Source organism: Cetorhinus maximus, chromosome 7 (assembly GCF_964194155.1).
Source record: "Cetorhinus maximus chromosome 7, sCetMax3.hap1.1, whole genome shotgun sequence".
In the NCBI taxonomy this organism is placed as follows: Eukaryota; Metazoa; Chordata; class Chondrichthyes; order Lamniformes; family Cetorhinidae; genus Cetorhinus; species Cetorhinus maximus.
In genome coordinates, this window is record NC_135885.1 from 20,560,433 (window position 1) to 20,578,038 (window position 17,606).

At 45.4% G+C, this 17,606-nt stretch overlaps 1 protein-coding gene across 2 annotated transcripts in view; it reads left to right on the forward strand.

The window, feature by feature from the left end:
* Positions 1-17,606, forward strand: part of gabrb3 (gamma-aminobutyric acid type A receptor subunit beta3) — a 504,935-nt gene that overhangs the window by 458,390 nt on the left and 28,939 nt on the right. For both annotated transcript variants that reach the window (XM_078545147.1, XM_078545148.1), the window contains one exon: positions 15,430-15,582. In XM_078545147.1, the coding sequence (XP_078401273.1) occupies positions 15,430-15,582 (153 nt within the window). The remainder of the gene's footprint in view (positions 1-15,429; positions 15,583-17,606) is intronic.

Sequence of the window (17,606 nt, forward strand, 5' to 3'; positions counted from 1 at the left end):
CAATGCAGGACTGAAGTCCTGGACCAAGGTCTCCATGGCAGCCGCCATCCTACCAGCCTTGACCTCGGTGAATTGGCATGCCGGAGCTCTCACCTCAGCCTGAAGATGGACTCCTCCGCCGTGCCTTGCAACCTGAGCGGACATCCCGTCCTGATGTTCCCGAGCTTGCCTTTGCAGCTCCAGCAACTGAGGTATGAATGAGTCCAGAGGCTTGTCATCTGACTAGGACTCAGCAAATTTCTGGCCTCCAGCAGTCATCCGTGTGCGGGGAATCTGAGAAGTCCCTGTCGCCGCCTGCTGTGGATCAGACAGTGCAATGAGGTCACCAGATTGTGATCCCGAGGCTACTGTAAAGCTAGGTCCCACCGAGGTGTGTGTCTCTGCACTGGTGGAAGGTGTGGGTGAGCACTGTGACGGGTCTTCAAGGAGGGTGCCTTCAGATTCCTCTTCAGAGGGTTTTTCAGGGCTTGATTGGAGGCCCTGGGACATGGACTCCGTTGGCTGTTTCCCAGATGTGCCTGCGAAAGCAAGGAGAGATAATTAGTGCATGGTAGTGGCCTGTGAAACACGACACATCTCACAGCATGGTTGTCTGATGGATGTTGCACTGCTGGATCCTCACTTAGTTGAGCAGCGCCAACCTCACCGTCAGCACAGAATGGTCCAGATCCTTGCCGGTCAGCTGGATGGCTCTGTTTTCAAAGTCCATGAGGACCTTGATTTCAGACATTCCTCCACCGGTCTACGATCTCTCCCTCTTTTTGTGCCAACTTGTCCTGCATGAATAAAGGTGGAGAGAGTTTAAGCAGGACGCCTGCCAAGCCAGATGATAAGTATGCCTAGCATGTGTGGGTGGTGAGTGGTCCCATGGATGGGGTGAGGACAATGAAAGTGCGTGTGAGAGAGCGAATGGTGCTATCCCTTGAACTGGCAGTGAGTGAGGGCCCTGTGGATGTGTCATGGGTTTGTGAGTGTGTGAGTTCAGAGTGATGAGAAGAGTGACTTATCCTGGCAGAACGGAGGAAGAGATCTTTCATCCTCTTGTGGCACTGGGTGGCTGTGGTCTTTTGCAGGGCATTGGCACTGACCACTGCTGCCACCGCCTCCCAAGCCAGATTCGTGAGGTTACTGCCCATCCTGCAGCCAGAGCAGGGATAGAGGACATCACGGCAGGCCTCCACCACGTCCAAAAGGCGCTTGAGGGACATATCATTGAACCTGGGGGCTGCACTCTTCTAACCTTTCGGGGCCATGTCTTCCGTGCAGCAGTCGTGGAGTGGAAGCACTGACATCAGTGCACATAGCTGCACTTTAAATATAGCGCCCAGCATGATGAAGCGGGGAGGTGACTGCATGGCGGGCGATTGAGAGCTCGCCCACCATGGAAATGGTATGTTTCCTAGGAATGCATAATTAATGCGACGGGTTTGGGGCAATACAGCATGAGAAACTGCCATTGCGGCCGGTGGGTAAAACGTTTTTTACCCACCCACTACCGCACTTGGTACAAATCTTGGACGATTCGGCATCTGCTGTGAACCAAACTGCAAAATTAAATCTCCCAGAATCTGGTGAATGAAAGGGCTGCTCTGCATAATTTATATCTTTTCTTTGTTCTTGTCATACCAGTATCCACTCAACCAAAAGTGTGCCAATTTTATCTAATGTACATTGTGTGAGTCAGTTGACCCACCTGTATTGCATCTGGATTTGGAAACTTGCGAGCGAATGATGTGAAATTTCATCAAGAAGTCGCCAGTGTTTTAGTAGTCCACTCTTAAATAGCCATTGCTCCTGGGCTCTGGTGTGCTCATCCAGGGTCAGGTACTGGGACAGACACAGCGGTTACATACCCACTCTCCCCCAGTGCTGAAAACATGCTGCTAGCGATAAGAGAGGTCAGGCAGAGGGAAGGGATAGGAATACACAGCTACAGCTGGCTTGGCTCCAAATTCTGGGCCTGCCAGAGGGCACATCAGATTCCGTTGGTTTTGCAGTTCAGTGAAAGGTTCTCCTTCAGAGTTTCTTTCTATTTTATTCAGTTTAGGCTTACATATCATTAGTGACTGAATAAACAGCAAAGAGTGGTGGTCCCATTGTCAGAACCCCCTTGAAAATTTCAATGTGTTAAAGCAAAGTTCAGGATCAAATCTAGTGTGGCTTTAATTTCCCTCTGTCCTTTCTGTCAATCCTTCCAATGTTTTTGTTGCAATGATATTAATGGATGGAAGGATTTGCCAGTTATGAAGCTAGATTTGAGATAGTGGTGCAATTTGCATTCAAAGGTTTGGAAACAAGTATAACAAACACAATGATGGAAGTCTGCAACTTGCACCAAATTTGCTGACATCAGTTTATTATCATAAATGTCCACCCCTCAGGAACAGATTTGGATATGAACATTAGGGATGTATTTGTGTAATTTAAGGAGTGGGGAAAACGAAAGGGGTGTGCAATAATTGGCTGACAGAAATTCCAAAAGCCGCAAGGTAAATCTCAAAGAGACTCCACTTCATCTGCCTTTGTCCATCAGCCTTTGCTGAGTCTGATGGGGGAGGCCACTAAGAAATGATGGGCAAAAATGAAGGGAGAGGGAACCTGTAAATGTGCAAGTGACGCAACAGTCCACCAATCAAATCCCTGGGCAGAATTTAATCTCGGTGATGGGGGCGTCACCTGTTGGTTGGAGAATTGGCGAGAGTCCGGCATTGCCACCATTGGGGGAGACCCAGTGGAACTAAGTGCCCATCAGGCATCTCACTGGCCACTGTCGGGCCTTTATTGGGGACCCAGGGGATGTAAAATATGCCGACCATGAGCTGCTGACCAATCAGAGGCTGGCAGCTCTCCATTACCCGCAATGCCACCAGGTGCAGTGGCTGCAGCCAGTAAAGCACCCAGGGAGAGGCCTAGGATCACCGGTGACAAAAGAGGGGGTGGCGTTAATGCTGCCCAACACCCCCTCCCTCCCCACCCACCCCCAGCACCCAAGCCACAGGTGAATGGAGAGTTGGGTGGGGTTTGCGAGGAGAGTTTGCCGGCTAGGAGGGGAGGGGGTGTTGTTAGAAAGGGCTGTTGGGGTGGGTGGGGGGGGGTTGCTGGCTTTCAGCAGTACACCTTTCCTGTTGTTGGGTCCTTTAATCAGGCACTGTATGCCTCTCGATAAGGAACCCCCGAGGGAGGCTGCAAGGAACCCCGACAGGGTTTGCTTGTCGGTGCCCCTGCATGGGAGTTCCCCACCCGTCACTGGTTGACTAACAGTGGCGGCAGGATGAGGCATTGATTATCCACTTAAGGGCCTCAATTAGCATTGAGGTGGGAAGACCATCCACAAGCCTTCCTGCCCTGGACTTAATCTGGTGGAGGCGGGGTAACCACTCACTACCTCCCACCTGATCAAATGCCCCAGCTGGCCTCCAAACTCACCTCCAGGGTGCCGGGGGTGGGGGCAGCATTAATGCCACTCCCTCTTTTGTTACTACAACAAAAACAACATCTTGCATTTACGTAATGTCTTCAGTGTAGTGAAACATCCCAAGGCATTTCATTGGAGCATTTTAAATAAGCTTTGATACCTAACCACATAAGCAGATATTAGGACAGGTGACCAAAAGCTTGGATAAGAGGTAGGTTTTACTTGCCTTGGAGGCAGTACAGTAAAGGTTGACTAGATTGGTCCCTGGGCTGAGAGGATTGTCCTATGAAGAGACGCTGAGTAAACTGGTCTATGTTCTCTGGGGCACAGGAGAATGAGAAGTGATCTCGCTGAAACATTCAAGATTATGAAGAGATTTGACGGGGTAGATACTGGGACGTTGTTTCTCTTGGTTGGGGAATCTAAAACAAGGGGCACAGTCTCAAGATAAGGGGCCAATCGTTTAGGACTTAGATGAGGAGAAACTTCTTCACCCAAAGGGTTGTAAATCTTTGGAATTTTCCACCAGATGATTGTGGATGCACCGTCATTAAATATACTTAAGGCTGAAATAGGCTTTTGGTCTCTTGGGGAATCAAGGGATACAGGGAGCACACAGGAAAGTGGAATCGAAGTCCAAGATCAGCCGTGATCATATAAAATGGTGGAGCAGGCTCTACAGACCGTATGGTCTTCTCCTGACCTTATTTCTTCTGTTCTTAAGGAGGGTTTTAAAAGAAGAGAGAGTGAGGTAGGGAGACATAGGGGTTTTGAGAAGGAATTCCAGAGCTTAGGGCCTCGGCAGCTGAAGGCACGGCCACCAATGTTGGAGCAAAGAAAATTGAGGACTTTCAAGAGGTCAGAATTGGAGGAATGCAGAGATCTTGTAGGGATACAAGAGGTTATAATGATAGAGAGGGTCATGGCCAAGGTGCGATTTGAAAACAAGAATGGGAATTTCAAAATTGAGGCATTGCCAGACCGGTGTATTTAAGACCGAGGTAGATAGGTTCTTGATTGGTAAGGGGATCAAAGGTTATGGGGAGAAGGCAGGAGAATGGGGTTGAGAAACTTATCAGCCATGATTGAATGGCGGAGCAGACTCGATGGGCCGAATGGCCTAATTTCTGCTCCTATGTCTTATGGTCTTATGAAAACCAATTTAGGTCCACAAGGACTGCAGTGGCTCAAGAAAGCGGCTCACCATCACCTTCTCAAGGGCATTTCAAGATGAGCAACAAATGCTGGCTTGGCCAGCAATGCCCACATCCTGTGAAAGATTGAAAAAAAGAAGAGGGGTGATGACTTAGTGCAAGTTAGGATATGGACAGCAGAGTTTTGGATGAGCTCAAGTAGATGGAGGATGCTCGTTGGGTGGCTGGCCTGGAGTCCATTGAAATTCTGGAGGTGGTGCTGCATAAAGTGGTTGCAGGAAGGGTCACTCACAGTGTCACCTCACTGCACCATCAGTATTGCAGCTTAGTATTGCAGAATGAGTCAAATTTCAGGCCATATTTTAGCTGGATTTGCCAGCTTTATGCTGCATGGCAGCTACAAGTATCTTTGTAGCAGGTGGTGCAGCTCTGCATGAGGCTCTCTGATGATGTTGTACTGCGTAAAGGCAATTTCTCGTGAGTGCCAACTGGGCATCCCTGGGCCTGCAGATATGGTTGAAGGGATGCTGGCAGTGCAGCCAATCAGGGTATTGATCATTGTGGCAAGGCTTGTTTCAGACTGTACCTTCAAAAGCATGACATACAGCTTGAATCATTGGGTTGGATTTTATTGTTCATTTTTGCTGTAAATGAGTCAGATTCTTCTGATTGGCTGCTGTCCATGTAATTCATGGCAAGTTCTTCTCTTCTTTATTTTTGGCTCCAAAGTGAAGCAACAAATCCTTTAGTTTATGTCAAATGACCACTTTACTACCACTACCACATTTCAAATTTGTTTTTGGAATGTGGGCATCTCTGGCCAGGCTAGCATTTAATAGCCGTCTCTATAATTGTCTTTGAGAAGGTGGTACTGAGCTACCCTCTTGAACTGCTGCAGTCTGTGTTGCGTAGATACACCCACAGTGCTGTTAGGGAGGCAGTACCAGAAGTTTGACCCAGCTTCACAGGAGGAAAGGCGAGTTCCCAAGTCTGGATGGTGTGAAAACTTCCAGTTCTGCTTGGTAGAAGGGCAGGTTGATAAGGTGGTTATAAGAAGGCATATGGAATACTTTCCTTTATTAGCCATGGCATAGAATATAACAGCAAGGAGGTTATGCTGCAGCTATATAAAACACTAGTTAGGCCACAACTTGAGTACTGTCCGCAGTTCTGGTTACCTCATTAAAGAAAGGATGTCACTGCACGAGAGAGGGTACAGAAGAGATTTACGAAGATGTTGCCAGAACTTAAAAACTGCAGCTATGAGGAAAGGTTCGTTCGGCTGGAGTTGTTTACCTTGGAACAGAGGAGGCTGAGGGGAGATTTGATTGAGGTGTACAAGGTTGTGAGGGGCCTGGATAGAGTGGGTGGGAAGGCCCTATTTCCTTTAGCAGAGAGGTCAGTGACTAGGGGACATAGATTTAAAGTGATTGGTAGAAAGATTAGAGAGGAGATGAGGAAAATCTTTTTCACCCAGAGGATGATAGGAGGCTGGAACTCACTGGTTGAAAGGGGAATGGATGCAGAAACCCTCAACTCATTTAAAAGGTATATGGATATGCACCTAAAGTCCTGTAACCTCCAGAGCGCCGGACTGGAAAATGGGATTGGGCTGAGTGGCTTATTTTTCAGCTGGCGCAGACACGATGGGCAGAGTGGCCGCCTTCTATGCCATAAATTTTTCTACATTTTCTGAATTTTCTAAATATTTGAAAGGGAGAAATGTGCAGGAATGTGGGAGAGGGCAGGGAGCAGCAGTACGTGAATTGCCCCTTAGGAGGGCCAGCATGGACATGTTGGGCCAAATGGCCTTTATCTGTGTTGTACCGATTCAATGATTCTACGGGGGGAATCTTCTCCCCGTCGGGCGGGCGTGGGCGGGCCAATTGGGCCCACTTAGCGTGATGTGCACCCGGAAGCGCTGAGCGCTCCCTGTGCGGGCGGGGTGGGGGGTTGCCTGAGTCGGGAGTGCGATCTTTTGAGCACAAGCTCGAAAGAACGCAGAAATCTCTCTGATGCACAGAGGTGCCTCAGGGAGATTAGTTTTAAGTCTAAAAAGTGTAATAAAGTGGCGAGAAAATTTTAATGACTTGTCCCTTCATGTGAAACTGTCACATGAGCTGGGACATGTGCATTAATTTTAATAAAAAATTTTCTGAAAATTTTAAATCATTCATGAAACCTCATCTCACCCGTGGATGAGGTTCCATGAAAAATGTGAAGGCCGCCTGGGCTCTTCACCTGCCCCGCCAACCTTAAGGTTGGACGGGCAGCTCAGCTGATTGCCTTAATTAGTTTCTAAATGGCTTTAATAGGCCTTTAACAGATCGGCGAGCGTGCTGCCAACCCGGCTGCGTGTCCGCCGAACTGAAAATCTAAATGACGCGGGGTGACGTCGGGACGCACACCCGATGTCACCCCGCGTCATTTTACGCCTCAGCGAGTGGGCCCCACCCCCGCTCGCCGAGCCGAAGATTCTGCCCTAGGTTTCAATGAGTTGGTGGTGTTCTCATGTGCATGCTGCCCTTATTCTTTCAGACAGTAGAGGTTGTGGGTTTGGAAAGTACTGTCAAAGAAATTGTACTGTGATGAAAAAGGCTGGAAGCTTCTGAGCAATCTGGTTTTCTTTATAAAAGAGTCTCAAAAAATATAAACCTCGGGGCAGAATTTTTAGGTTGGCGTGTGGGCGCGCGCGTGCGCGATGACGTCGGGCGAGTGTCCTGACGCCATCCCGTGCTTGCGCGATATTTCGATTGGCATGTGTGCGAAAGTCAGAAGCATGCCTGCCGACAATTAAGAGGCCTATTAAGGTCATTAAAGTTGCAACTGTCTCCGATTTTCCGCGGTGCGTTCAACCTTATGGTTGATGTACGGACGAATTGGCCAGACGGACTTTGCATTTTTCACGAAACCTCATCCACAGGCGGGATGACGTTTCTGTAATTAAATTTTTTTTAAAATCTGCAGACAGCATTTTTATAAGGTATATGTTCAGGTGACTAATTGTGATTCTTGGATATTTTTTACAGGATTTTAAAAACTCTATTTATTTGTTTTCAAATCTTCAGCGCTCGCCCGCGCCTGCGCTTACATCAGCGCCCGCCCTCCTCCCGCCCTCACCCCGGCAGCGCCGAGCATTTCAGCGCGTGCTTCACGCTGGCTGGCCGTTAATTGGCCAGCCAATGTGAAATCGCCACCAGGGGCCGATTGCGGTCAGCGGTCCGTTCTCCAGCCGCTCCCGGGCCCACCTATCGCACCCACACGCCAACCTAAAAATCCTGCCCATGAGCTTGAAGGCTTTAGCTGAAGTAAATGAGGTTGCTTAGCATAAATTCTAGAATAGGTTATACTTGACAGCAAGACAAGAGTTCCACTCAGTCATTGCAGCACATTGCAAGTGGGAAAATTATCAATAGAGAAAGATAGAAGCAATTTTTCAGGCTGCAAGGTCATATACGTTATTAAATCAAAAGGGTGAACGCAGCCTTTTGTGAGATAAAAGCAAAACAGTGATTTTGAGATTCTGATCAGACCCAAGGCAGATCAGTCCCATTTATTTTATTCAGCTTATCAGTTATTACTTACTAATGGACCAGAATGGTCCACCAAGGAGCAATATTTCCCATTTAAACTGAATACCACAATTTCACCAAGGCTCAAAGGCAAGAGCTCCACCTTGCAAAGTTAGTGGACAGGAGTTTCATCTTCCAGTGCTCAGAGGCAGGTGCATGTAAACTGAAAATAATCCTGACAGATTCTGACAGATAGTTCTGACAGATCCAAAGGAATTCAGTATTTCTGGCATTTAATTTGATTAGCTTGTCCATCATGATATTTTGAAAGAGCTTGATCAAGTTTGTTCTGTTGAATTCAAGATCATTATGCAAGTCAGTGCAAAAGACAAGGCTGAAGCTTTTGCAACCACCTTCAGCCAGAAGTGCCAAGTAGATGATCAATCTCAGCATCCTCCTGAGGTCCCCATCATCACAGATACCAGTCTTCAGCCAATTTGATTCACTCCACGTGGTAACCAAGAAAGGGCTGAAGCCACTGGATACTGCAAAGGCTTTGGACCTGGACAACATCCTAGCTGCAGTACTGAACACTTGTGCTCCAGAACTAACTGTACCCTTAGTCAATCTGTTCCAGTACAGGTACAATATTGGCATCTCCCTGACAACGTGAAAAATTGCCCAAGTATGTCCTGTTTGCTGGCTCAAAATCTTGGAACTCCCTCCCTAACAGCACTGTGGGTCTATCCACATCACATGAAGTGCAGGGGTTCAAGAAGGTGTCTCATCACCACCTTCTCAAGGGCAATTAGGGGTGGCCAACTAATGTTGGCCTTGCTAGTGACACTCACACCCCATGAACAAATTTTTTAAAAGTTGGCATAGAGCAGAGACATCCTGTTCATCAGTGGCATTAGCCTGGAAGTTTACTTTGAGTGGATAGTTTTGAAGTTCTTGGTCCTCTGCCCTACTGTAACTCATTATTTTCCAGTACCTTGAAACCAGGGGTCCTGTTGGTCCTTCAGCCTTTCCTTCCACTTATAGTCTACCCACTTACAGTCTACAAGCTGATGAAATTCAAGCTTGATATTACCTAACCATCACTTCCGGGATTACTCTTGCTTTGTTCAACTGCAGTGCTGGTCCTTGGAGTACTGATAGGCTTCTCAATAAAGAAATCAGAATAAAAGTAGCAAATGTAACCCCGCTATTTAAGAAGGGAGGAAGAGGGAGAATTGAGAATTATAGACCTGTTAGTCTGATATCAGTAGTAGGGAAAACGTTAGAACCTATTATAAAGGATTTGATAATTGGACATTTAGAAAAGAGTGGTAAAATTGGGCAGAGTCAACATGGATTTATAAAGGGAAATCATGTGTGACAAACTTGCTGGAGTTTTTTGAGGATGTTACTTGTAGCATAGATAAAGGAGAACCAGTGGATGTGGTGTATTTGGATTTTGAGAAGGCTTTTGATAAGGTCCCACATAGGAGGTTAGTAAATAAAATTAAAGCGCATGGGATTTGGGGGATATTCTGGTGTGGATTGAGAATTGGTTAGCAGACAGAAAGCAGAGAGTAGGAATAAATGAATCATTCTCAGAATGGCAGGCTGTTACTAGTGGGTTACCACAAGGATCAGTGCTAGGTCCACAGTTGGTCACAATCTATATAAATGATTTGGATGTAGGGACATTTGTAATATTTTCAAATTTGCTGATGACGCCAAACTGGGTGGAAATGTAAGTTGTGAGGAGATTGCAAAGGGTTCAAAAGGACTTGGACAGGCTAAGTGAATGAGCTAGAACATGGCAGATGGAATGTAATGAGAATAAGTCTGAAGTTATTCACTTTGGCAGAAAAAAAAACAGAAAGGCAGAATATTCCTTAAATGGTGAGAGTTTGGGAAGTGTGGGTGTCCAAACGGACCTGGGTGACCTTGTTCATGAGTTACTAAAATCTCGCATGCAGGTGCAGCAAGCAATTAGGAAGGTAAATGGTATGTTGGCCTTCATCGCAAGGGGATTTGAGTACAGGAGTAAAGATGGCTTGCTGCACCTATATAGAACCTTGGTGAGACCTCACCTGGGGTAGGATTTTCACTTTGGTGGGCGGGTGTGTGCCCGACCCGCTCGAGCGTGAAGTGACGTGCGATGACGTTGGGCGAGCGTCCCGACATCGACATGCAGTCGCGCAATAGTTTGGTCGGTGGGCATGCATGGGAATCAGCAGCACGCCCGCCAACAATTAGAAGGCTTAGTAAGGCCATTAAAGTATTAATTAACTTACATTTTTCGCTGCCCATCCAACCTTACAGTTGGCGGGCAGGTGAAAAGGCCAAGCGGCCTTTGCGCTTTTTAGGAAACCTCATCCACAAATAAATAAAAATAAAATAAAAAATTTTACATTTCATTCAGAACATGTCCCTGCTCGTGTGACAGAGACACATGAGGGGACATGTTCTTTAATATTTAAAAATTCTTTATTTTTTGTTTTTCAGCACTCTTCATCTCCCTGAGGCAGCACTCGCGGGCATGCATGAAGTTGCCCGCTCACCCTTCTCGCCTTCCTCTCCCCCTCCCACCACACAGGCATCGCTGAGCACTGCAGCATGTGTTTCATGCTGGGCGGGCCTTAATTGGCTTCCCGACCACCCCCACCTGCCTCTGCCTCTGGAGTATTGTGCACAGCTTGGTCTTCTTATCTGAGGAAGGGCATACTTACCATGGAGGGAGTGCAACAGAGGTTCACCAGATTAATCCCTGGGGTGGTGGGATTGTCTTAAGAGGACAGACTAGGGAGACTGGGCCTGTATTCCCTAGAATTTTGAAGAATGAGGGGTGATCTCATTGAAGCTTACAAAATTGTTACAGGGCATGACAGGGTAGATGTAACTAAGATGTCCCCCCCTGGCTGGTGAGTCTAAAGCCAGGGGACATAATGTCAGGATAAGGCGCAGGCCATTTAAGACTGAGATGAGGAGGAATTTCTTCACTCAGAGGGTGGTGAATCTTTGGAATTCTCTACCCTAGAGGGCTGTGGAGGCTCAATCATTGAGCATCTTTAAGACAGAAATCAATAGATTACTGGAGACTAGTGACAACAAGGGATATGGGGATAGCGTAGGAAAGTGGCATTGAGGTAGATAATCAGCCTGGATCTAACTGCATTGGCAGACGGGCCAAATGGCCTGCTCCTGTTCCTGTGTTCCGAATGTATAATCCACTACCTAAGTCACTATAACACTAAAATTAACAAAGGGAAAATTTGTCTACACAAAATAAAATTAAATTAGACTTTACACAATCACCCCCACCCCCGCCAACTCCGCATTTTTCTGGTGCACATGCACAGAAAGTGACAAATGAAGAAAGAATAAAATATGGAGATTGCTGTACTCTTCCAGAATGTCCTTGCCTTCTCCAACTGTTTCATCAGAGGGGAAGTGGCCAAGAAGTACAAAACTAAATGGAAACCAAGACTGAACAGACGTTTTCACACGGATTTTCCTCAGAATGCGATTCTGAGTCATCTCTGGAGATGAAAGAAAGAAGTTGAGGGGGAGGTGGGCATTGGTAAGAAGGACCTATTCCTGTTCTCATCAAATCACACCTCCTAGATGGTGAGCCCATAAGCAGCATTGATAGTACCCATGGAAGATGCAGGGAGATAGACACATGGATCATCCATGGAGCTACCTTTGAGGGGCAGCCAGAAGGTAAAAATTGAAAGCATAATAACTGAGAAGAAACTGTGCTGCGCAGTGACACTGAAGTTACACCAATCTTGTATATACTTTCCATCCATTTCTGCGCAGCAAATGGGTAATGATAATAAATCCAGCCAACTCTCTTTTTAATCATGATAAGCATGCCACATGTTAGGAAGCTGCATTAAGGAAGCAGGAAGGAAAACTAAGAGTCCGTGGAGAGTATTTTTGAGGTTCCCTGCTCAAGGGAAACAAGCAGCAGAACTACGAATCAACCTAGTATCTTACAGCCAGCCGGGCTGCCCAATATTGTGGTGGCTTTGATGGAGCCAGTGATCATTTAATGCTCTCTGGCCCTGTGCTAAAGAGGCCTAGCCTCAACAGCACGTGTGATGAAATTTTACTCCCATAAACAGAACTTTGACATTTGTTGGATCAGTGTGTGGGGACTGGCAATGGACCCATTACACACGTCCTCCCTCCATTTTCTTTTTCTTTGAAGCTGAATGTTCTGCCCATACTACCCTAACTAAGGAGACCAAGAGATGCTCTCAGGAAAGCAGCCAAGCATGGGTCACTTTCTGATTTTTCTTTCTTCTGTGCAGAGAAGTACCTCAGATGGCTCGAGCTGATGCATAAATGTACTGAAATCATTGAAGGTGGCAGGACAGGTTGAGAGAATGGTTCATAAAGCATACAGTATCCTAGGCTTTGTTAATAGGGGTATAGCGAACCAAAGCAAGGAAGTAATGTTAAATCTGTATAAAACACTGGTTCAGCCCCAATCTGAGTATTGCGTTCTGTCATGGGCACCACACTTTATGATGGATGTGAAGGCGTTAGAGAGAGTGCGGAAAAGATTCATGAGTATGGTTCTAGCGATGAGGAACTTCAGTTATGTGGATAAATTGGAGAAGCATGGCTTGTTCTCCCTTGGAGAAGAGAAGGTTGAGAGGAGATTTGATAACGGTATTCAAAATCATGAGGGGTCTGGACAGAGTGGAAAGGGAGAAATTGTTCCCATTGGTGGTAGGATCGAGAACTCCAGAGGACACTGATTTAAGGTAATTGGCAAAAGAAGCAATGATGACATGAGGAAAATCATTTTCACACAGCGAGAGGTAAAGATCTGGAATGCACTGCCTGAGAGTGTGGTGGAGGCAGGTTCAATCGAGACAATCGAGGGAATTGTTATTAATATCCGAAAGGAAGAATGCAGGGCTGAGTGAGGAAGGCAGGGGAATGGTATTAGGTGAATGGCTCCTTCGGAGAGACAGCATAGACATGATGGGTCAAATGGCCTCCTTCTGTGCTGTAACCATTCAGTGATTCTGCAGCTGATAGCTCACCACATCAGGATTTGTAGGAACAACACTCCTCGATACCTCTTTGCCATGCAGTGCATTAGTACGCCAACACACTGCAACCTCCCCGTCATATATTGCTTCTCTATTGAAGTAAAAGTGGTTCTTTAATAACCTGAGCTGTCAGTGCTGTGGAATCTGCCTATTTATGTTGCAGAGAACGTTCTACAGCAATAGCAGCAACAGACAAACAACTGCACACGGGTTTGCTTGCAAATAAACAACTTTACCTGGCAGCTGGACAATGGAAGCTCAAAACGAATGAGCAATCAGGAGAAAATGGGGTCTTGATAGGGCCAGGGAAACCATCTCAAACCACCTCTTTAGATAGAATGAAAGCTGCCTTATTTATCTGAGAGCTCCCAATCAGGACTGCCATTGGCAACAGCACTGCAGTGTTTAAAAGCCCTCAGTTTAGTGTTTCAGGAGCAGTTTGTTCAATGTCTTTATGACAGTGATGCAACTTCTCACCATAGCAACCATAGGAACCATAGCAACCCTCACCCACCCACGGAAATCACGGCAGAAATCTGGAATGCCTGACCTGTACTTGTTGGTTTGCTTTGTTTTGTAATAGTTTCATTAATTGTTTCTTTCTTTCCCAATCTGACATGCTATGTTTGAGTGGCTGATGGACAAGTAGCACAGGCTAATAAAAAAAAAATAAACTCCAATTTCACCATTCACTGTGCAGGCCTGGAATGGGCGTGACAAACACTGCAGTACTCCTGAGGGTTTAATTCCATCTATGACCTATTTTTAGCTCACTGGTTCCTGCCTCAAGTATTTTAACGCAGCCTTGAACCCTTTTAAAATAAATGGACTAACTGTATAGAATATCATAGGCAGGAAGCTAACACCATGCACTCTAACTACTCAACAGAGTGAATTAAACCCACAGGAGTCTGTGGACTCAATAGGTCAATGTTGGGCATCTCACACCACAAAACTTGGTTTCAGTCTTCTTGCACAGTATGAACACCAGTTCAATTAATTTCAAGGGAAAAAAATCAATTCCATATCTCAACAACATTGATGTTATAATTGTGTTAACAGCAGCTATTTATTTTAAGTTGGTTTATTGATTATAATGAAAATATCTGTGCAGGGATCCAGTGTCCATTGATTGGACTTCGCCCATGTCTGCTTCATACACTGTGAAAACTGAAGGCAGGTCAATTTGCCTCAAATTCTTTGAGCCAATGGGCAATTTAAGCATGAAGCTTTTTCCCTAATACTTTACACTCTTGGCTTTTCTGTACTGACCGTTACATCACTTTTACACCAATTCACGTTGATAGGTGGAAAATCAGACGCTGGCAAGCACAGAACTGAAAAACAACATATTTTCCCAAAAGTCATTAACTATAGAGAACCTTTGTTGTATCTTTTCTCAGCCAAAGTAATTTTTATGAATGTCTAATTTTTTCTTTATAAGTGAGGCGCAGTGGGTTTGCTTTCTCCTACTCCACATTAATACTGCTCAACTAATGCAATATAAAACCTCTTCCTCAGTTGCAATATGTCTGTGGTCTTTCCCCACAACCTCATCTAGCTCTAAGTCCGGGTTTTCACCAACTGCAGTTTTTCTGCTGATCTACTGGATGACCCACCTCTCTCAGTTCAATCATCAGCCTTTAGCCATCATGCAGTTGGGAATTCTCTTCCCGAACCTCTCAGACTACCCATGCCCCTTCCTAACTTCAAATTACTCCTCAGTCTAGTTGGATGTAAGGCCACTTCCCAAGTTCTGTCCGAGCTCCTGGCTGTATACTTAGGAATATAGGAGCAAGAGTAGGCCATTCAGCCCCCCGAGCCTAATCCATCATTCAGTTAGACCACTGCTGATTTATATCTTATAACCATCAATTCTACTTGGCTCCACCACCAATAATATCCTTCCCTAACACAAATCTCAGTTTTTATCATTTTTAATTGCCCCCACCTCCTGTGCACCCTGCTCCCCCACCATCCAGTCTCAGCAAGAAATAGTTCAAGGCTTTCAAATTTAAACAAGGAGGAGCCAAAAAAAAAATGTGTAATTTTTCATCACGAAGGCTCTTCCATCCTGACAAGCTCCTGATAAGGAATTACAGTTGTATTGAAAAATTAAATGATTATTACATATAACAAGATAAGATTATTATTTACATACCAGAGGAGGACTTCATACACTTTCCCTGCAGCTACGTCCCTTGAGACTACCCCAGTGAGTGCAGACTGCCTCTGGTCATATTTCTGATATTAAATGGCACTTTCCTCATTTGTTTTCCCAGGTGCGTACCCAAGGCTGTCACTGAGCTTCAAGTTAAAGAGAAATATTGGCTACTTCATACTTCAAACGTACATGCCATCTATACTGATTACAATTCTTTCCTGGGTGTCATTCTGGATCAATTATGATGCTTCAGCTGCAAGAGTTGCTTTGGGTAAGTGCTAAGTGCAAAAGAAAAAAATATATACTTTATTTTTAATAAATACTGCAGGCAGGCACTATGAAATATACTAGATGACATTTTAGCATTTACAGCACAATAAATAATAGGAGGCTGTGGATAAGTCTGTCGCGCTCCTGTTAAACTGATAACGTTTAAACACGGAATGATTGCTGTGCAGACGATTGAAAGTTGCACCACCCTTCTGCTTTTTATATTGATAAATTGCAGTATATTTGTCTTGCAATTACCATTAAGGGATAGTTCTGTCAAATTTCAATTGAGCTAGGTATTCAAAAGGGTAAAGGTCAGAATGCTAACGCTGGACAGAAAAGGACTCGAGGGAGATGCTAAAGAGTGTAGATAAACTGAATTCTAATCAATAACCACAAACTGTTCTCAGGGCAAGGTCTCGAACTCAGAACTCAGGTTAGACAGGCATCAGGACTAAATTTCTGAAGCTGTGTGGAACAATGGCTTGAGGCAGGTGAATGCACAATGAAATGTATTGTTCCACATAGATTGTCACGATATGTGAGACATGCAGCACAGGGAGGTGGCAAAGGCTGATTATATTAACAAATTCAAGAGGGAATTGCAAAATTGCTAGGTAGGTAGCTTATAATTGTCTTTCCCATACCTCTACACTGTATTAAAGGGATCTGAATATATTATATGTTAAACTGTGCTGAAATACAGCTCCCACTGCCCTATCTGATCCCAGGTGGAGCCAGGAGGAGCACTGCTGCCCCTTCCTGCTCTACATTCAGGGAATTATATTTTTAACAACCTACTTTTGGTGGTGGCTACAGTGATCTTTAAGGACGACTAGTTAGCCACACGTTTCATCATTACTTGATCAATGACCTTCCCTCCATCATAAGGTCAGAAGTGGGGTTGTTCACTGATGATTGAACAATGTTCAACACCATTCGCCACTCTTCAGATACTAAAGCAGTCCATGCCCATATAAAACAAGATCTGGACAATATTCAGACCTGGGCTGATAAATGGCAAGTAACGTTCGTGCCATACAAGTGCCAGGCAATGACCAACTCCAGCATGAGAGAATCTAATCATTTCATCTTGACATTCAGTGGCATTACCATCACTAAATCCTCCACTACCAATCAACATCCTGGGTGTTATCATTGACTAGAAATTAAACTGGACCAGCCATATAAATACTGAGGCTTCAAGAGCAGGTCAGAGGCTGGGAATTCTAAGGTGAGAAACTTCTGATTCCCCAAACCCTTCCCACCATATACAAGGCACAAGTCAGGAGTGTGATGGAATACTCTACACTTGCCTGGATTAGAGCAGCTCCCACAACACCCAAGAAATTCAACACCATCCTGGACAAAGAAGCCCTCTTGATCGGCACCCTATCCACCACCTTAGACATTCACTCCCTCCACCATTGATGCCAGTGGCAACAGTGTGTACTGTATATGAGACACAATGCAGCAACTCACCAAGTCTCCTTCAGCAGCACATTCCAAACCCACAAGCTCTACCACCTAGAAGGACAAGGGGAACAGCAACATTGGTACAGCAATTCCAGTACCCTTCCACACCATACTCCACCTTGACTTGGAACAATATTAACATTTATACATACAAAGATATGAATTAGGAGCAGCAGTAAGCCATTCAGCCTATCGAGCCTGCTCCACCATTTGATAAGATTATGGCTGATCTGATTGTGGCCTCAACTCTACTTTCCTGTGTGCTTCCTAGTGTTGTAATATGCCTTTAAGGGATAGCAGCATGTCATCACTAGAAGGGAAGTGTCATGTGATCCAGTCTCAGTTTCACTTTGGCCTGTAAGCAGAGCACACAGCACACAGCTTTGTTGCTGATGCCTTCAAGCTTTCTATCCATGGATATATGTTCTCATGTGCCTAGTTTAAATAAATGAACCCACAACGTGTTTACACAATCTCTTATGAGCGACTGGTGCCTTTATATCATTATAAAAACACAACAGCTGCAACCTTTGACTCCCTTGTCAATGA